Here is a 17,426-nt window from a genome sequence, read left to right as displayed (position 1 = left end):
GGAACACATTCTGAGTCTGCTGTCAGTGAATATAGCACACTGAGGTCACACAGGCCACCCCAGTCAGTGCTCCTGAAATGACATGTGGGCAGAGGGGATTCTTTGGGAAAGCTAGGCTGTGTGATTTCCAGCGTGGAGGAGGCCAGGGCCAGACAGGGTACAAGTAATGAAGAGCAGGCCAGGCCACCATGATCCCTGGTGTTGTCATTCCTCCCTGGGGCCAAGCTGGTGGGATGGTCAGTCATGGGAGAGACTTCCTATTTACTCCCTTTACATGGGTACACTTATCCCTACACGTACTGGTTGCACACACAAACATACCTACACACACATGCACACACACACATGCACATACAACTCACACAGCACAGCACTCACACAAACTCATATACAGATACATGCACTTTCATACATACACACCCAAACATATACATACACAAACTCACATATACACACTCATGCACACACACTCATACATACACACATGCACACATGAAATTTGCACATGCACACCCTGGTACATACACTCAACACATACAATTTACACACAAAGACACACACACACTCTTGTACATGCACAGCCACACACATATTCACTCATTTACACATGCACACGCTCACACACACACATACACTTGCACATGCATGCACATACCTGTCACACACCCAAACACATCCACACACATATATACACACACCTTCACGCAGACACATATATACACACACCTTCACGCAGACACATCCACACACATGGATGTTCACACACACCTACACACACACACAACTCATACACACACACACACACCATTAACACAGACATACACACACACCTGGATTCACACTCTCACATGCATGTGCACACCCTGCATACACACTCTCGCTCACACTCATGCACACCCTTACCATCCTGCATGAAATTCAGCCTTCCTCCCCTACTCATTCCTTTGCCCCACCGCCTCTGCATCCCAATTCATGACCTGCCCTAACTGCTCCAGCCCCTGGCTCCCACTGGCTGCCTCACCTCACCTAGCATGCCTCATCCCTGCCACCACTGTCCTCTGACTTTTGACTTCCTCATGGACCCGGGTCAGGATTCTTTCTCTGGTTCTCACCTGCCAGGTGAGCACCCTGCTAGGTCAAGTTCAACTCTTTGAGTTCCTGCCTGGGCTAGGTGGAGCCCCAGGATTCACGACAGCCCCCTAAGTCAGAATTGAACCCAAAAGGATCATGCTGAGCTTTACCAAGGGGTTAGGGGCTCAGTCCAGGCCGTGCTCATCACATTTCTAGAACCCTTACCTCATTCACAAAGACCCAGTGGCTGTCCTTGGAAGCCAGGTTGGTCTCCACGGCCTGCAGAGAGAAAAAGAACGAACATGAACAGAAGCAAGACAGAAGCTGGCAGACACAGGATGATTGCCGAGACACAGTTTTATAAACATTGTTCTTAGAGAATATTTTCCTCACAAAACATGCCATCCCCCTGGGGCCTGCTCTGGCTGCCTTAGCTGCAAGAAGCTTCATCTGAACACAGACATCTGATTTCCTGCTCTCCCTCCATGCTCTCCTGCACCAGCCCAGAGCAAGATTAGATGCTTGGGTTCCTGCAGGCAGCACAGAGTCACAGGCACAGGTACAGCCTCCCTTCCCTAGGAATGCCTGCAAACACCTTTCTGCTGGGGCGCTTAAGGGATGAGTGTTATCATTACTCCAGGCTGCAGAATCAGGAAACTGGAATGAGGGATTTATGGGGGCTTGTCTAGTCCAGCTGTACTGAGTGACATTCAGGAAGACAGCAGCTCACAGCAGCTCTGGGGCTCCCAGCTTCCTTCAGTTCTTTAGGATCCATAGAACAAAGCTCTTTCTAGTTCCTGGGCCATAGCCCCATTTGTAACTCTCTATTACAGTGTTTTGTTCTGTTTCTTTATGGCACTTGCCATCTTTGTGCTTGAATGGCTATCAGTTTATTTATTTCTTATTGTCTATCTCCTCTGCCAGAATATTTCTTATTGTCTATCTCCTCTGCCATTATGTCAAAGGCCACATCTCCTAGGTCACAGCTGTGTCCCAATAGCTGTAACCGGCACACAGCAGGTATTCAGTAAACATTGTTGATTATGCAAATGAAGTGGAAGGCCAAGGCAGACAGAATTCAGTTAATTATTTTGTTTCCTGTATGTGTTTATGAGTGCTTTCCCTCTCCTTCAATTGGAAAGCCAACAGATTGGAAGAATTGGAAGAGACTGATGGTTTCCAAGCATGTCCCGTATGAATACCTCCCGTGAGCAGGTGCCAAGTACTTGCTGAGCCTGGACACTGAGCCAGGCCGACTATGAACCTGGACAAGAGCTATCAGATTGGAGTCCTGTTTTTTTGTTTGAAATGTAATTTTATTATTCCTGCTATCGAAAAAAATGCAAAAAAATAAAAATGTTCAACATCCCATCATCCCATCCCATTTAAAAAAAATATGCTGTCATAGTGAAAATTCCCCCTTTATCCCTCCATATTTACTCTCTAAACATTGTTTGAGGTGTCACCTTCTAGAAGATTTTACAGTTATCTCTGCAAGTAAATAGCTACAAATAGATATCAGACAAGTGTTTTCATTAAAATCAGACCATGAAATACACATCCAGTTAAGACTCTAGTTTTTGATTTCTCAATGTAACACGAATATCTTTCCTCATCAGTACATAGAGATCTGCCTCACTCCCAACAAATGAGGCATGGAGGTGTCAGGGCCTATGCCAACGACCCCACCAGTGACCCTAGGTCTGCATGGTGCTGCAGCCTGCAAACTGTCATATACAGGGTGCCTCTCTTTTGCACTGGAAAGAAAGGAGGCTTCAAGAGATGCTAAGCCATGTACCTGGGTATGCTGCAAGGCTGTATCCTGAAGACACTTTCCGCCCCTTTCTACAAACTCAGTTAACCCGGCTTTCTCCACAGAAGCTTCAAGGGCTGAAGAGCCAAAGCTCAAAGGAACCTTCAGTCAGGGTAGAGGAAGGAGAACACTTCAGGGTGGAGTCTCAGCCACTCCGTCCAGAGCCTCTCTCCTGTCAACATGCAGACTTTCAGGGAGGCCTTCAAAAGCCTGGAAGCACTGCTGAAGAAGTGGAGGGAGAAGTGGAGACAGGGTGGGCTGAGAATGCTCTGAGAACATCACTGGGCTCTAGCTCACCTCGATTGCCAACAGTTCAACATTTCCTTAACACTCATGTAGAGGACACTGGCAATACTCTTATCAAATGTGCACAGATGCAAATCTGGGAGGATGTCATAACATCTCAGTGGCTGGAACACTGAACTGAATCTAAAGACATGTGGTTTAGCAAGGCCGAACTCACAGCCCTACACTCAGTTTCCAGGAGCAGAAGGGCAAATGGGGAAATGAAGTTTGAAAGCAACACTCTTGAGGAAAAACCAAAGGGGACTGCCTCCACCCAGCTGTCACTTAACCACTCTGGTCTCTGTTCCTTCATAAAATGTAGATAACACTTGCCCTTTCCTGTCTCCCAAGGTATGTAAAAGCACACCGATGGGCTCTAGCTCACCTCTAGCTCAACTCATGGAAACGAGGGTGTGGGAGGAGTTTGTTCCACCCCTTGGGGGATGGACCTAACCAGGCCGCCCCACTTGATGAAGGACAATGCACACTATAGCCCAGTCATGAAGAGGGACAGTTAAAGTGATCAGGGATGCTTAGAGGTGGGATAATACAGGTGTCTTTAAATTGTCATGTGCAAGAGAGATTGGAACTGCTCTGTGCATCTTCTGAGTGTTGACTTAGAGCCAATGGCTCCCATAATCAGGGAGGCAGATATCAATTCAATATAGGAGACAACTTTCTGACTTTCCAAGTCATTCAAGATGAAATGGGATGTCTCAGGAGTAGCGACGTCCCATCCCAGGAAGTGCCTGAGCAGAAGGTGAGCAGTACTCTCTTTACAGTGCCATGTATCTAAGAAGGTTGACCATTTGTGAGAAGTAAAGCGTTATTATGCACTGACATTCTTCAGCAATGATTCTCCAGTCTGGCTGTGTTTAAGAACCTCCTAGGGAGCTTTAAAAAAGAGGGCCCCCAGGCCCCACTGCTAGGGATCCTAATTTACTGGTAATTGTGCTGTGTCTGAGATCCTGTGCTGTTTCAGAGCTCTGACCCTGCCTCTTGGCTTCAGGGCCTGAGAGTCCTGCTTCAGAATATGCAGTTCTGTGAATCTGAAGGTCTGGGTATACCTGTGCAGGTGAGAGGTTCTCTGCTTGTCCTGGAAGAAGCCAGCACTGCAGACAACCTGACTCTGGGAGACCGCAGGGAGTGGGTGGGAGATTTGGCCACCCTAAGAAGTACTTCCACCTAGTATCAGACCCATGCAGGGAAGATATTGGTGGAGACAATTGATCAGAAAACCCCATGGGACAACTGGTCAACTTTTCTGTCCTACTTTTCCTCACCAATTAAGCATCAGCTAATTTGTTAAGCCTCTTTTCCCCACATGGAGATAAATAGTGCTTTTCTGCAGCCTTTTCCAGAGGGTGCCATTCGCACAGAGGCTGAGATAGATGGAGAGAAGGAGAAGCTATAGCAGATTTAGCAGGAACACTGCCTGCCTCCCCCTGTCCTCTATCACCCCACGCTACTTCAGCAATTACTAGAGGGCTGCCAGCTCTGTGGGAAGAGTCCTAAATGCTCACACCCCAGTGGGCAATGTCCCTCCCAGCACCACTAATTCCCCTTCTAAGTGCTGCCCTTTCCCTTTTCCTCTCCAGCTACATCTGCAGCAGGTAGAGGTAAGTCCTCCCTTTCGTCTGCAGAGTGAGAACGCTATGGAGAGTTCCAGCAGGCAGGCAGAGTGCATTGGAATCCCAGTTCTGCCACTTCCTGGCTGAGTGCTCCTGGGTGAGCCTTTTCACTTCTCTGAGCTGTAGTTTCCACACCCATAAGGCATTTGAATACCAACAGTGCTACAGGGGGCTCTGCCCACAGTCCCTGTGAATCTTGTTAGCATTTTTTATTACACTGACTCAGCATGTGTGTTCACTCCCAACAGCCAACACCCCCAATTCAGGCGGCCTAAACCCTGCTTGGCACTCACGGTGGCTTGGAATGCACCCCCCTAACCAGGGACCCAGAGTGCCACGAAAACAAATCCCAGCTGCCTTGCTCCCTAATGGAGACTTCTCCAGAGTGTGATCTCAGCTGTTTCCAGAATTCCTCTGCAGGGTGGAGCCAAAATCACCTTATTTGGCTTCCTTTATGTTCCTGTTCCAAGTCCCCACTCCCCTGCTGTCTTTCTTTTTTAAATTCCCCATAACTTTTAATAAACCATTGTCATACAAAAAAATTCATCTCCACGTCTACTTCGGCGAACCCAACTCAAGACAAACACCTCCCACTTAGGGTTATTGTGAGAGTCAAATGAAATTACAGGTGACACTTCCAGCCCAGGGAGGAGCTCACTAAAGATGATCAGTCAGCACAAAGTTCCTCTCGTTCCCTCTACTGGAGTCTCCAGCCTGGTCTTGATTCGATGGTCTCTTTTGAATGTGTACAAGTGCGTAATCCCTCATTCATTCATTCCTTCATTCAACAGACAGAGCCCATCCAACCCCAACAGGCCATCCCAATTCTCCTGGGTAGGAGAGTGAACCAGGAACCTCATCTCTGCCATCATGGAGATACCAGTGGCAAAAAGACCAACAATCAATACAGCTTTGCAAATTGATGGGCACCGCCACCTCCATGTGCTCCCCTTCAAGGCAGCAGGACGTGGTGCTTCCCTCCCATCTTGGCCACAGTGTGGACTGAGCTGCATAATGCTGTGGGCATCAGCAGAGAAGTGATGACCCAGTCAGACAAGCAAAGGGCAGCCCCTGTACCATGTGGGTGGGGAGGCGAGGGGAGCTGGCCTCCTGCTCAGGGTGGGCTCCCAGCAGGTGGGGTGGCTGATTCCCTGCGGTCTGCAGTTAGACTTCTCTCCTGAAATTAGACACTGTGGCTGGGGGACACAAACCCTGTGGGAGCTGGGAACTAGGGCCCAATAAGCCCAAAGGAATTGCTGCAGTGGCCAGATGCCTGCACCCCTCAAGTTGCTATGAATCCCACGAGACCTAGTCAAACCACTGGGCCAGTCTGCCTGGCTCCTGTGGCGATCATACATTGGCAAACACAGAACTTCAGAAGAAGAGTTAAGGATGTAAGAAATTGCAAAGCATCTGGCTGACTTCTCTTCTAGCCTCTTTTGAGTGGAGGAGACAGCAGATGCTGACGGTGGTGACTAGCGCATGAGATAGCTGGGAGGCTGGGCACAGTCAGCCAGGGGTAAAAGGAACAGCTAAGTGTCCACACGTGTGTTGACTTATGTGTACATCCACATCTTGACACCCACATTCCACCCCCTGGAAAGAAAAGTGTGCTGTTATAGGCAAACTCCAGCTAAAGGAGACCGAAAGCGGCTGTTATTCCCACGCTGGGGGAGCCGACTGACTGTGGAAGGGAATGTGTCTCCCTGCTCGAGAGCAACAGCCCCAATCTGAACCTTAGATGCCTTTTCCCAGTGATGCCTAAGAGCTGAGTTGTAAGTGACACAGGACACCAAGAGGCCATTCTGCAGGCCCACTGAGGGCCAGAGGACATTTGGGTCCTGCTCTGGCCACCCTGATCTCACGATTTTCATAGGGAAATAGATGTGGGCCAAGCGCTGGCTCCCAGCTTCCAAACAGACTCTGCACAGAAAGGAGTCCATGAGCACTGACATGAATGTCAAGGGCGGAGGTGGCTCTCCTAGACTGGTGATGGGGAGAGCTGACAGCTGCCCCTGGACCATATGGTAGTGAGGATCAGTTCTAACATCCAAGAGCCTGGAAGAAAGTAGAGAAAACAGTGAGGCTGAACACGCTGGAGGAGGCATCTCCAGCCTGGGGCCCCTTCCTCTGTGTCCTCGGCTTTTCCCTCAAGACTAAGTTGGAGACATTTCCAAGGGTGACGAGAGCTTGCTTTTATTAACCACCCCCCAAGATACTTCAATACAACATCTCCTCTGCTTCACAACCCACACACCTCATTTACTCCCAACAACCTAACAAGCCATGCAGTGTTCTTATCCCTGCTTCACAGGTGGGGAACTGAGACCTCAATCTAGACTCGTATCTTGCAAAAGGTCCCTTAGCCAGTACTCAGCAGAGGTTAGATTTGAACTCTGGCCCAACTGTCTCCAAAGCCTGTGTTCTTTCTTTTGGTCATGTTGCTCTCCAAAAGCCCAGATAACTGTCTGAAAAAGCTTTTGGGTCTGAACCCGGCCCCGTAACAATGGGAACAAAATGGTCTTTTTTTCTCATATCTAAGAAAACACCATTACAAGTCACAGTGCTGTCCTTCTCCAGGTTAACCTGTCCTCATAAGCCTGAGACCATTATCCCACTTGCATTTCTTAAGTGTGAGACTGTTTCTCTTTATCTTGGCCTAAAGGAATAGTAAATGGAGTGAAAAAAACCTCAAACCTCCACATGGAAGCCTTCCAATAACATCGCTGAGGATTTATTTTACAAAGTGCAAATGCCACCAATTATTTATGTATGTGTTAATTGTTGACCACTTATCTAGGCATCCCCCCAACACTGGGAGCCTGAGATAATGGAAGCTTGTCAGCAATTAGCATCTTTTTAAAACCCCAACTCTAACATTTGAGAACATTACCCCCGTGGAGCCCAGGGCCTGGCACTTTCCCAAGGACAGATATTGAGCTCACGTTAAAGGCCCACCGCTGCCTTTGCAACAACATGTCATTTAGGAACAATGCTCTCTGTGCAATGTCACCCCTCCAAAGCATGCGGGAGCGCAACGCCCCTCCATTTGCAAGGAAGGGGCGCAGCTAGCTGCAGGAGGATGGATTATTTGAAGAGCCCGTTTAAAAGGAAATCAGCAAAGCAGACACCATGAGGCCCAAGTTTCAGAAGTTATGCCAGGAAGCATGAGGAAACCCCTAAAGAGCAGTTACCACAGAACTTTCTCAGCCACCCTGTGCCTCCTGGGGGCCTGCCTGCTTGGGAAAATGTCCCAAGATGCTGGCTCAGCTGCTTCTCCTTGCCCCAGTCTTTTCTCTGGAGCCTCTTTGGTCTTTGTGTTCACCAGAAAACTGCCCTGAAGTTCTCTTCATCTCCCACAACTCCTAATTCTGGCTCCATCCTTATTTTTAGATTCCACTGGGGAATCTTGGATCCCAGAAGGTCTCTTTTCCAGTGTTTTCTCCCAAGCCTTTCCCAGGAGTCAGCCCCTCCTGACGGTCATCTATTCCCACTTCACCCATCTCTTTGCTGGAGGATCCTTGAAGCCCAAGGCCCCCACCCTTGGCAGGAACAGGAAACACCCCATCTGGGCACAGGGAAAAGCAGTTGAACATGGGGGAGTGCATGGGCTCAGGTCACTGAAGGATGGTGGAGATAAGGCAATCCCTCCTGGCTCTAGCAAAGCCATCTGAGAAAGGTGTAGAATTTACCCTGTGAAGCGCTAAACCACAGCTCTGGGGGAGGCCTTTAAGAGGGCTGTTTTGCTGGGAGAAAGCTGAACCTACCACTTAGGAGCTCAGGGAAGGCACTGGCTGGCAAAGGCTGGAGCGGAAGGCTGGTTGCAGGCTGGGGGCAATCGCTGGCATTTACAGAACACCTCATCCAACCCAGACCCTGAGCTAAGCCCTCTACACACGATCCCTCCCTGAGCCCTCACAACGGCCCACTGAAAGAGGCTACTGAACTGCAGCCTACAAATGGAAAAGCCCAGGCTCAGAAGGATGAAGTTATTTTCCCAAAGTCTCCCAGAAAGTCAGAGTAACCAGGCCTTTCCAATGCAAAACCCATATGGTTTCTACCGTGTTCCACTGACTTGGGCACCAAGAAAAGACGAAACTCAATCTCTGCACCTTTCATAGGTGTTTAGTGCAAAAACAACAGCTAAACCAGAAGATGATTCAGGTGACAGTGATAGTAGTGACTGAATAGTGGGGGCCTAGAGAGCTACAGAGGCTTCTGCAAAGTCTGATCCTGGTTTCCAGAGTTTCCTGTCACCTCCTTTCAAAATTCCTGGATCATCTGCACCTCTGGTTGCCAAAGGATTTTTTTGTCTATGGGGATAGCCTCTGGTCCCTCACTAGGAAGTGAGCTCCTAGAGGCCAAAGCCTGGTCTAATTACTACGAAGCCATTTGTGGGACACAGCACCTGGCAGACAGTGAACTTCAAAATGTGCCTATAGAATGAATGAATGGGTGATTCACATTCCTGGGACTGAGTAGAAGGAAGGCCGGGAGCATAAATAGAAACTTTACTACAGTTAAAAAGAACACGAATGTACAGGTGACCTGTGCTTTGCATGGTGCATGGTATTGTGGTCACCAAAACCTGTGCATATGGAACTAGTGTCCTCGCTTTGCACGAACTTGATTATACACTTGATTTTTGGTTAACTTGTGCCGTGCAAAGTGACTGCAGACTGTATTTGCAAATAACACACTGTTCTACACATCTGAGAGGATCTGAGAAGGAAACAAAGTGACCTTAAAGCGGATGAATGCAAGATGCCGTGACCTTTAGGAGCTGATGGAAACATGATCAAATTCTAGAGCTTTTCCTCCAGGATACAATTGTTTCTTCATTCGGACTGAGTGTTGATCCTCCTGATGCTAGTTCCCATATATCATACCTAACAGCATAGTAAGTGCTGGGCTAGTTTGGTCAATCAGTGAGATTTAAAAAGATATTACTGAAAGAGAGTACACTGGAAGAGAGAGTGTTCAGCATTAGACTTTTTGGACATTGGCTCAGATCTCTGAAAAACTATTATGTTGCTATGGAATAACAAGAAAGAAAGAAAGCATAATTGACTAAATTCATGTAAAATTCTGATAGATGTGAAAAATTTCTAGTAAATCATTAGACCTCTCTGGCCTCAGTCCTTCTTGTTGACCAAGTCTGAGCTCAATAGCCAGTCCTGAACTGCCTTCCCTGTTCGTGTGGATGGCAGAAGCGCCCTCTCACAGCCCCGGGGGAATGAAGATTCATTACAGAGCATTTGTGGATCCTTCAGATGAAATAGAGGCAAGTTCCAGGCTGTGCAGGGAGTGCAATTTACTATAATAAAAAGTGAGAATATGCTACATGTGGACAATTTATAAGGAAACGTTAATATCAGCAGAAAAATGAAATGGAGCCTGCTCGCAGGCACGATCTGTTTAATAAGATCAACTTGGAGAAGTGAAGCCAGGCGGCACCAATGAGTATTGGCCAATGGATACTTGGATTTTAATCAATGGTCCATAATTTCCCTGCCACCTGGAGGGCACAGAAACCAAATAAGGCCCCCCTTGTCCTCACTCTTACAGGCATTCAGGCTATGTCCTGATGGGAGGTAACGGAGCCCAGCTTTTCTGTCCAATCTTGTCTCACAGAGGAGCAAGACATTCAGGCCTTTGGCCACATGGATGCTGTTCCACAACCCCTTTTGAGGACCTGGATGTACAGTGGAACAAATCACTTCTGAGATTATTTATGCTCACTTTGGTTCGGCGGGGCAAGCCACCAGCCTCTGCAGTGTGCACTGTGAACAATCTCATGACTCGGTCCCTGAGGACAGGGGACACGGCCCTGGGGTGCAGATGGCTGTGCTGAGCCATTTCTCATACACTCTGCCGTTCAGCTCCAGCTTCAAGTGATTTTCAAATACAAGCAAAGTCCAAAACTGTTTAGAAATGTTTTCTCCTCCCTCCAGCATGTTCATGTTCATACTGGAGTTTGAGAAGCTGCTGCCTGCATCCAAAGACCAACTCCAGGGACTACAGCATCAGATACTGCTGAAGGAGGGTGTGGAGCCATTTGGGACAGGAGAGTCCCTCCCTCCCAGTGCAGCTGTCAGTCTCAGAGCCCCTGACCCACAGCGGGGACATCCGCTGGGAGAATAGCTACACTTTCCCAGCTGTTCAATTAAAGCATCAGCGTTCAAGGTTAATGCCGTGACCCCTTCAAATCATGCTCAGGCAAGCCACTTCTGCACATGAATCTAATTCCTTCCCTCAACCCAAATCTTTTTTTAAAAGATGGAAACATGTGAATTCTTTTTAAGGAAATAAAGTTGAAAGTAGCAATTCTTTACCAAGCTGATAAGAGCTGCTGAGTATAATTTGTATTCTTTTTTATGAGCCTGACTTTTTGAGAATGGAATAGAAAGAAAAATATCTGCTTTTTAGTTCTGGAGACATAAGCTTCTTCTACCTCATGGTGCTAGGGAGGAACTCCTGGCCCAGAAATTGTCAGGAAACAAGTCTCTGGATTTGTGACATGGGAAAACCAGGGGAGGTGGCCAGTGCAGTGGGGGAGGGGAGGTGGATGGTGCGACAGCTGGGGCATAAACCGTTGCTTACCTCTTATCTTGGCCACCTCAGTACTCAATTTGGGACTCTGGTTCCACAGAAAGTGACTGAGAGACCATGGGGGGCTCTGAGATCTTAGGGAGTAAGGAAGAGAGGATATTGCAAATTCAGCAATAAGAGAATGTAGGGAGAAGGAATCTATTTTTAGCATCCACAATGTAAATTGCTTCACAACCATTAAGACAGCCCTTCTCCAAGCACAAAGCGCCCATGCAGTTTGGTCCCAGACCTGGGAATGGTCAGGAACTTAGTTTTTGCCCAGAGCTCTTGGGACCTCACAGTAAGCCAGGAAATTGCATTTGGCCCTTATAGAAGGTAGAAACAGAATCAGAAACCAAAGATGCCTGCTCTTAGTCCTCAGGGGTGTGGCCCACCTGCCCAACGCCCACCCCACTGCCAGCACAAAGCACCTGAAAAGGCCCCACCCACAGAATGACATGGCTTAGAGAGAAAACTCTGTAATACAGGGCTTCTAAGGAGACAGTGTGCAGAAGCCTGGAGATGTGAAAGGGCATTCGATTTGTAGGGACGGTGGTGGAGCCACACCGTCACATCGTGTGAGTGAGGATTTGAATCTAAAGTTACCAGATGAGGCAAAAATGAATTAGACAAAATTAGCCATAAAGATTTCTTAATTCATGGATATGAAATGGTACAGAAAACATCATTTGTATAAAGAACGTTCTGTCTGTTCCCCTAACCTTTATCAATCACTATTTCTCTACAGCCTTCAATTAGAGCTTCATTTTCTTCCCTGAGTGTATTGACTAAATCATCACCCACTTACCTAGCCCTGTTCTCTCAGGCCACTGCTCTAATTCAAATGCTCAGACCACTTTGGAAGCTCTTCCTGCCTTGCAAGTTAGGACAGGAAGTGTGTGGGTAAGCTGACCTCGTGAGAAACCCTCGAGACCATGCGCGCACTCTCCCCAGCAGGTCCTGGCACACAAACTATGTCAGGTTTCACTATGCCTACTGCCTGTTGAGGCAGATGTGGCATCATCTGGCCTGATAACCAATGGACTGTGAGTTAAATGTGCACATGATGCATCTCTACTGTTGGTCACCTCATGGTTTAATACCCGAGGTGGGAGGATCAGTGACATGAGGCGTGAGTTATTACCTGAAATGCTGCCAGGTCCCAGTCAACAGGTCTTCTGCCAGGCAGCAGAGCCTGGCTTTTACCCCATAAAATGAGAGTTTCCAGATTGTATTCCACAGAATGGGAGGGTCTTAGGAAACAATTAAAAGTTTCTTGTAAAAAAAAAAAAAATCTGTGGGAAAGTTGGAGATATACTGCATTTATATCTCCAGCTTGAGAATGACAAAGCATACTAAATAGACAAGTCCTCTTTTCACAGAAACTTGTCAAACTTGGCTGAACCCACAGTTTATTTATCAAATGAATCTCCCCAGAATATTCACTTTCTTTGTTCAAGAAACACATCAATATTTCACAGGACACTGAGGTTGCAACAGGAACAGAGTCAGGTAAACGGAGCTGCAGCCTTGGGCATGCATGGAAGGAAGTTAGGATGGAAGAGTATGGTCAGATCTGGATTCCAGATAGGCCAGCCTGACCATGTGGAGGTGAATTTAACAAGTGAGAGCATTTTAAAAATCTGATGAAAAGTAGTTAGAATAGTCCAGAAAAGAGGCAATGAGGACCAGAACAGGGTATGAGGCATTGGTCCAGGAAGAAAAGGATGGAGCTTAAAGTGTTTAGAAAGAAAACATTGACAGGATGGGGTCATAGGTTGAAAACAGAGTGAGGTACAGGGAGAAAAAGGAACTTGACGTGACTTCCAGATGCAGCTGCATAAAGACAGACGCTGGATAGGCTCAATGAGGAAGATGATGATTCATCCTGCTAAACTCCCTCAGGCAGCAGGAAGCTGGAGAGGACAATCTTAACAGTTTGGGAGAGACCAGTTGTGGTGGCTTACACCTGTGATCCAGCTGCTCTGGGACAGAGGCGGAGGATCGTTTAGGGCTGGGAGCTTGAGACCAGCCTGGGCAATATAGCAAGATTGCATCTCTAAAACACTTACATAAATACATAAAGTCTGGGAGAGATGAGTAATCACAGGAGCAGACAGGGATAGGGCAAGGGCTTCACTCAGGCAAAAGGGAAACGTCCGCAAGGACAAGGCAGGTTATGCAGCAGCAAGGCAGCCTGCAGAGTCCCCGTCCTCCAGTGTGGGAATCGGCACTGACAGGCTTGGCCTGCAGACACCAAGTCACTCCAGCTGCAGAACTGGTGACCTGTAAAGGCTGGAAACCGGGCCGAAAGTGGCAGGACAGGAAGATCCCTTTCCCCCTTGCACCACGATTGCTTCGCTATTGCGGAGCTTCCACATTCCTGGAGACAGCACAGCTCACACCCAGCGGCCCCACTTTCAAGCCCCAGGAATGTATTTTTAAAATTATGAGTTACATACACACACATACACCTACATTCTCTGTACTGGTTCAGGGGGTTTCCCAGCCTCACTGGAAGCCTTCATCTTTATCATTGTAAATGTCATGTTGTTGGAATCAGTTCACTGCTCTACACAAACCATTCAGAATACTTTGGAACCTCTTCTTGTCTTCCAACATTACCCTCTTTACCTTAGATCGCGAGCGAAGGTAAACTTTATCAGACTAGCACCCTGTTTGATCAACCAGGGAAATATATGTGAAAAGGACTACGAACCTAGCTCTTGCTTTTTCTCTTTTGCTTTTAAACTCCCCGGGTTTCATTGCTTTTTCATCTGAAAAGTCTGGGAGATTGATAGACAAGACTGATGCTTGGGCCTCAATATATTCGAAAATGCTATGGGGGCAGGTTCCCAATAGCTTGAGGAATCCAGTCATTTGGGAGAAAAGGAAAGGGTGCGCCACATGGGTGTGTGTGAGAAACAGTTGTAGGATTTTGTCTGCCCTGTATCAGGGAGTCCTTGGTGTGTGGAGATGCCCATTGTGTGCAAGGCCAGCATAGGACCTAGGCTTAGCACAGCAGATCCCCCTGAATCCTGAGATAGTGACTCAAAGGTCTAACTCACTCCCCACGAGAACAGCAGTGTTGGGGTCCACTGATGGTGTCTTATCCAGGCTGACCCAGGGTAACCTCAGCCACATCTGTTCCATCCAGCCTCCCATGGCTTTCTGGGTCTAGTTCTTCAGTATTCAGTCCACCGCTGTGAGTTGACCAGTGTCATTTGAATAAATTACTTTTATTTCTTATTAACTCTGTTCTAAAACTTTACACAAACAATCGGGAAAATAATATTTATTTTTAAAATCTGAATATAAAAAACTGGTAAGAGCCATGTGCCAAATAAGAGTATAATCAAATGTTTTAAAAGGGAGAATAAACTGAGTAATTTCAAAGCACAATGTGACAATTATAGACAATAGTTTCTAAGCCTATTATTCTATACTAAATCATAATTTTTAAAAGGCAGAATTAAAAGCCTTCTATTGAAAAATGGCAGTCCCTGGTCCTAATGCCACTCCCAGTCCTGCTCCCCAGTGGCAAACACTTATAACTCTTTCATCTGTTTCTTTGGGATTTACTTCCATGTTTCTTAATCATATTTAATCATGTTCATACTGCTATACTTTGTTGATCAACTTTACCACTATCTATTATCTTCCTGATACTGCAGAGAGGACTTAAGTCTCTCAATCCTCTCATCCTTTCATTTCCCTTCCCAGTATTTCCAATCTAGCTATATCACAATTTGTAAATTAAATCAAATGTATTGACTCCATTATGATTATGATACTATTCACTACTAAACCAAACAGTAGACTATGATTATATTATTTCCTTGCTTATACAACTTTTGCTTTTTTGCATTAGCAATTGCTCTGACTTGTAGTTACTTTTAACCACAAAATTTTAATTTATATTTACAGTTATTTGTAGTTATATATTATATAATATTTATAATATAATGTACTTTTCCAAATGCTCAACACAACAAAATAAGCTTTCCATTTCCTTAAACCCTGGAGACAGCCCATTCCAGCTCCCTCCCTTCCCTTGTGTGGGCCAATTGGTCTCCAGATGGATGAGCAGGGGCTGTCATGAGACTTCCTTTCTGCTCTGCTGATTGGATTCTCTGTAACTGCCATTGTGCTTACTTTTATCTTTTTTTGTGTGTTTTGATTTTTTTTTTTTCTGAAGCCCATCCTACCATAGTAATTTCTTAAGTAGATTCACAGGGTATATGTTTTTGAGTATTTACATATATGAATTTTTTTAACTTTGCTATAATATTGATTGATAGCTTCACTTAGTATAGAATAGGTGAATATTAATTCTTCCTCAGAAATAGCACCTCTCCAGTATCTTCTAGTATGGGTGTTACTTTTTTTATTTTCTTTTTTTAGATAGAGTCTCGCTCTGTCACCCAGACTGGAGTGCAATGGTATGATCATGACTCACTTCAGCCTCGACCTCCCAGGTTCAAGCAATCTCCCACCTCTGTCTCCCAAGTAGCTGAAATTACAGGTGTCCAACACTGTGGTGGCCTAGTTTTTACATTTTTTGTAGAGACTGGGTTTTGACATGTTGCCCAGGCTGGTCTCAAACCCCTGGGCTCATGTGACCTGCCAGCCTTAGCCTCCCAAAGTTCTAGGACTACAGGCATGAGCCACCATGCCTGGTGTTACTCTTAAGCATGCTAATGCCATTTTGATTCCTGTTCTTTTCGTGTCACCTGCTCTCCCTCCTCCCTTTCCCTCCTTCCCCTTTTCTTCCTCCTCCCTTCCCTCTACCCCTGCCCTACCCCTCTACCCAGTGCCTTGGTGTGGTTGTTCTTTTCGTTTACTCTGAGTAAGAGCTACATGGTTAGTAGGACTTTTTAATCTGGAGACACATATCCTTTAACTCTGAAATATTTTGTTACTTATTTCTTTGATATTTGCCTTTTCTGTATTTTTTCTGTTCTCTCTCTAGAATTTCTACTAGAATATTAAACTTTCTAAATTAAGCCATGCATTTTTATCAACTTTTTCCTCTCATTATGTACCTCTTTGCCTTTTTTGCTTTACTTCAATTGGACTTTTACAATTTCAGTCATCACGTTTCTCTTCAATTGCTGCTTTGTGCTCTCTATTCTTTTTCATAGCAACCTGTTCATGTCTTAAGGGTGCAATATTTTTTAATCTCTTTCAGACTAATAATAGCATTTTTGAAGTTTTCTCTTTTTCCTCACATTATTTAGTTTGTCCTGGATCCCTTTGGTATCCCTTTGTTTTGTACTCTCTGTTTCATATAAAAGACATTCCTCAAATGCATAATGATCCTTAATTGTCCTTTCATGTTTAATGTGAAGCATTAAGAAGCTCATTGAAGGGTATGGGTGTGACTTGTGGATAGGGGGACTTCCTGTCCTTTGCATTGGAAGACTCCCCAATGTCAGCATTTGGAGGTATTTTCCCCAGAGTCCTTCAGTTTCTCCAGAAATGACTCCTACTATATCCTGCCAGAAGAGAGCACTCCAGCCACTGGCATCCTGTGAGCAGGTCAGAAGAAGTAGCCAAAGTTTCTACTATCAAATATGTCAATCTCTGCTTAATTTTTCCTGGTTTGTGCCACCTGCCTAACCTCGGCTTTCTGGAGTTTTTGGGTGCAGAGGCTCTCAGAGGCTTGCTGGCAGAACCAGGCTCATCCCCCAATAACCTCTTTATTATCAAGCACTAACACTGCAACATCCTTGCATCTGCTAAATCAGTTATCCTTCCTCCATCCACTTTTTTAAAAATTGAGACAGGGTCTCCCTCTATCACCCAGGCTGAGTGCAATAGCACAATCCTGGCTCACTGTAGTCTTGACCTCCTAGGCTCAAGTGATCCTCCTACCTCAGCCACCCGAGTAGCTGTTACTACAGGCACATATTACCAAGCCTGGTTAATTTTCTTTTTAATTTTTTGTAAAGACGGGGTCTCACTATGTTGCCCAGGCTGGTCTCAAACTTCTGGACTTAGGGATGCTCCTGCCTCAACCTCTCAAAGTGCCA

At 46.2% G+C, this 17,426-nt stretch overlaps 1 protein-coding gene across 1 annotated transcript in view; it reads right to left on the bottom strand.

Annotated features, from left to right (window-relative positions):
- The window catches only part of GRID1 (glutamate ionotropic receptor delta type subunit 1), a 791,729-nt gene that overhangs the window by 319,866 nt on the left and 454,437 nt on the right, over positions 1 to 17,426 (bottom strand). Inside the window, exon 5 of the mRNA XM_030940876.1 lies at positions 1,297 to 1,350. Coding sequence (XP_030796736.1) covers positions 1,297 to 1,350 — 54 coding nt within the window. The remainder of the gene's footprint in view (positions 1 to 1,296; positions 1,351 to 17,426) is intronic.

This window comes from Rhinopithecus roxellana, chromosome 11 (assembly GCF_007565055.1).
Source record: "Rhinopithecus roxellana isolate Shanxi Qingling chromosome 11, ASM756505v1, whole genome shotgun sequence".
In the NCBI taxonomy this organism is placed as follows: Eukaryota; Metazoa; Chordata; class Mammalia; order Primates; family Cercopithecidae; genus Rhinopithecus; species Rhinopithecus roxellana.
The sequence above is the reverse complement of the archived record's forward strand: the minus strand, read 5'-3'. Positions and strand labels throughout refer to the sequence as shown.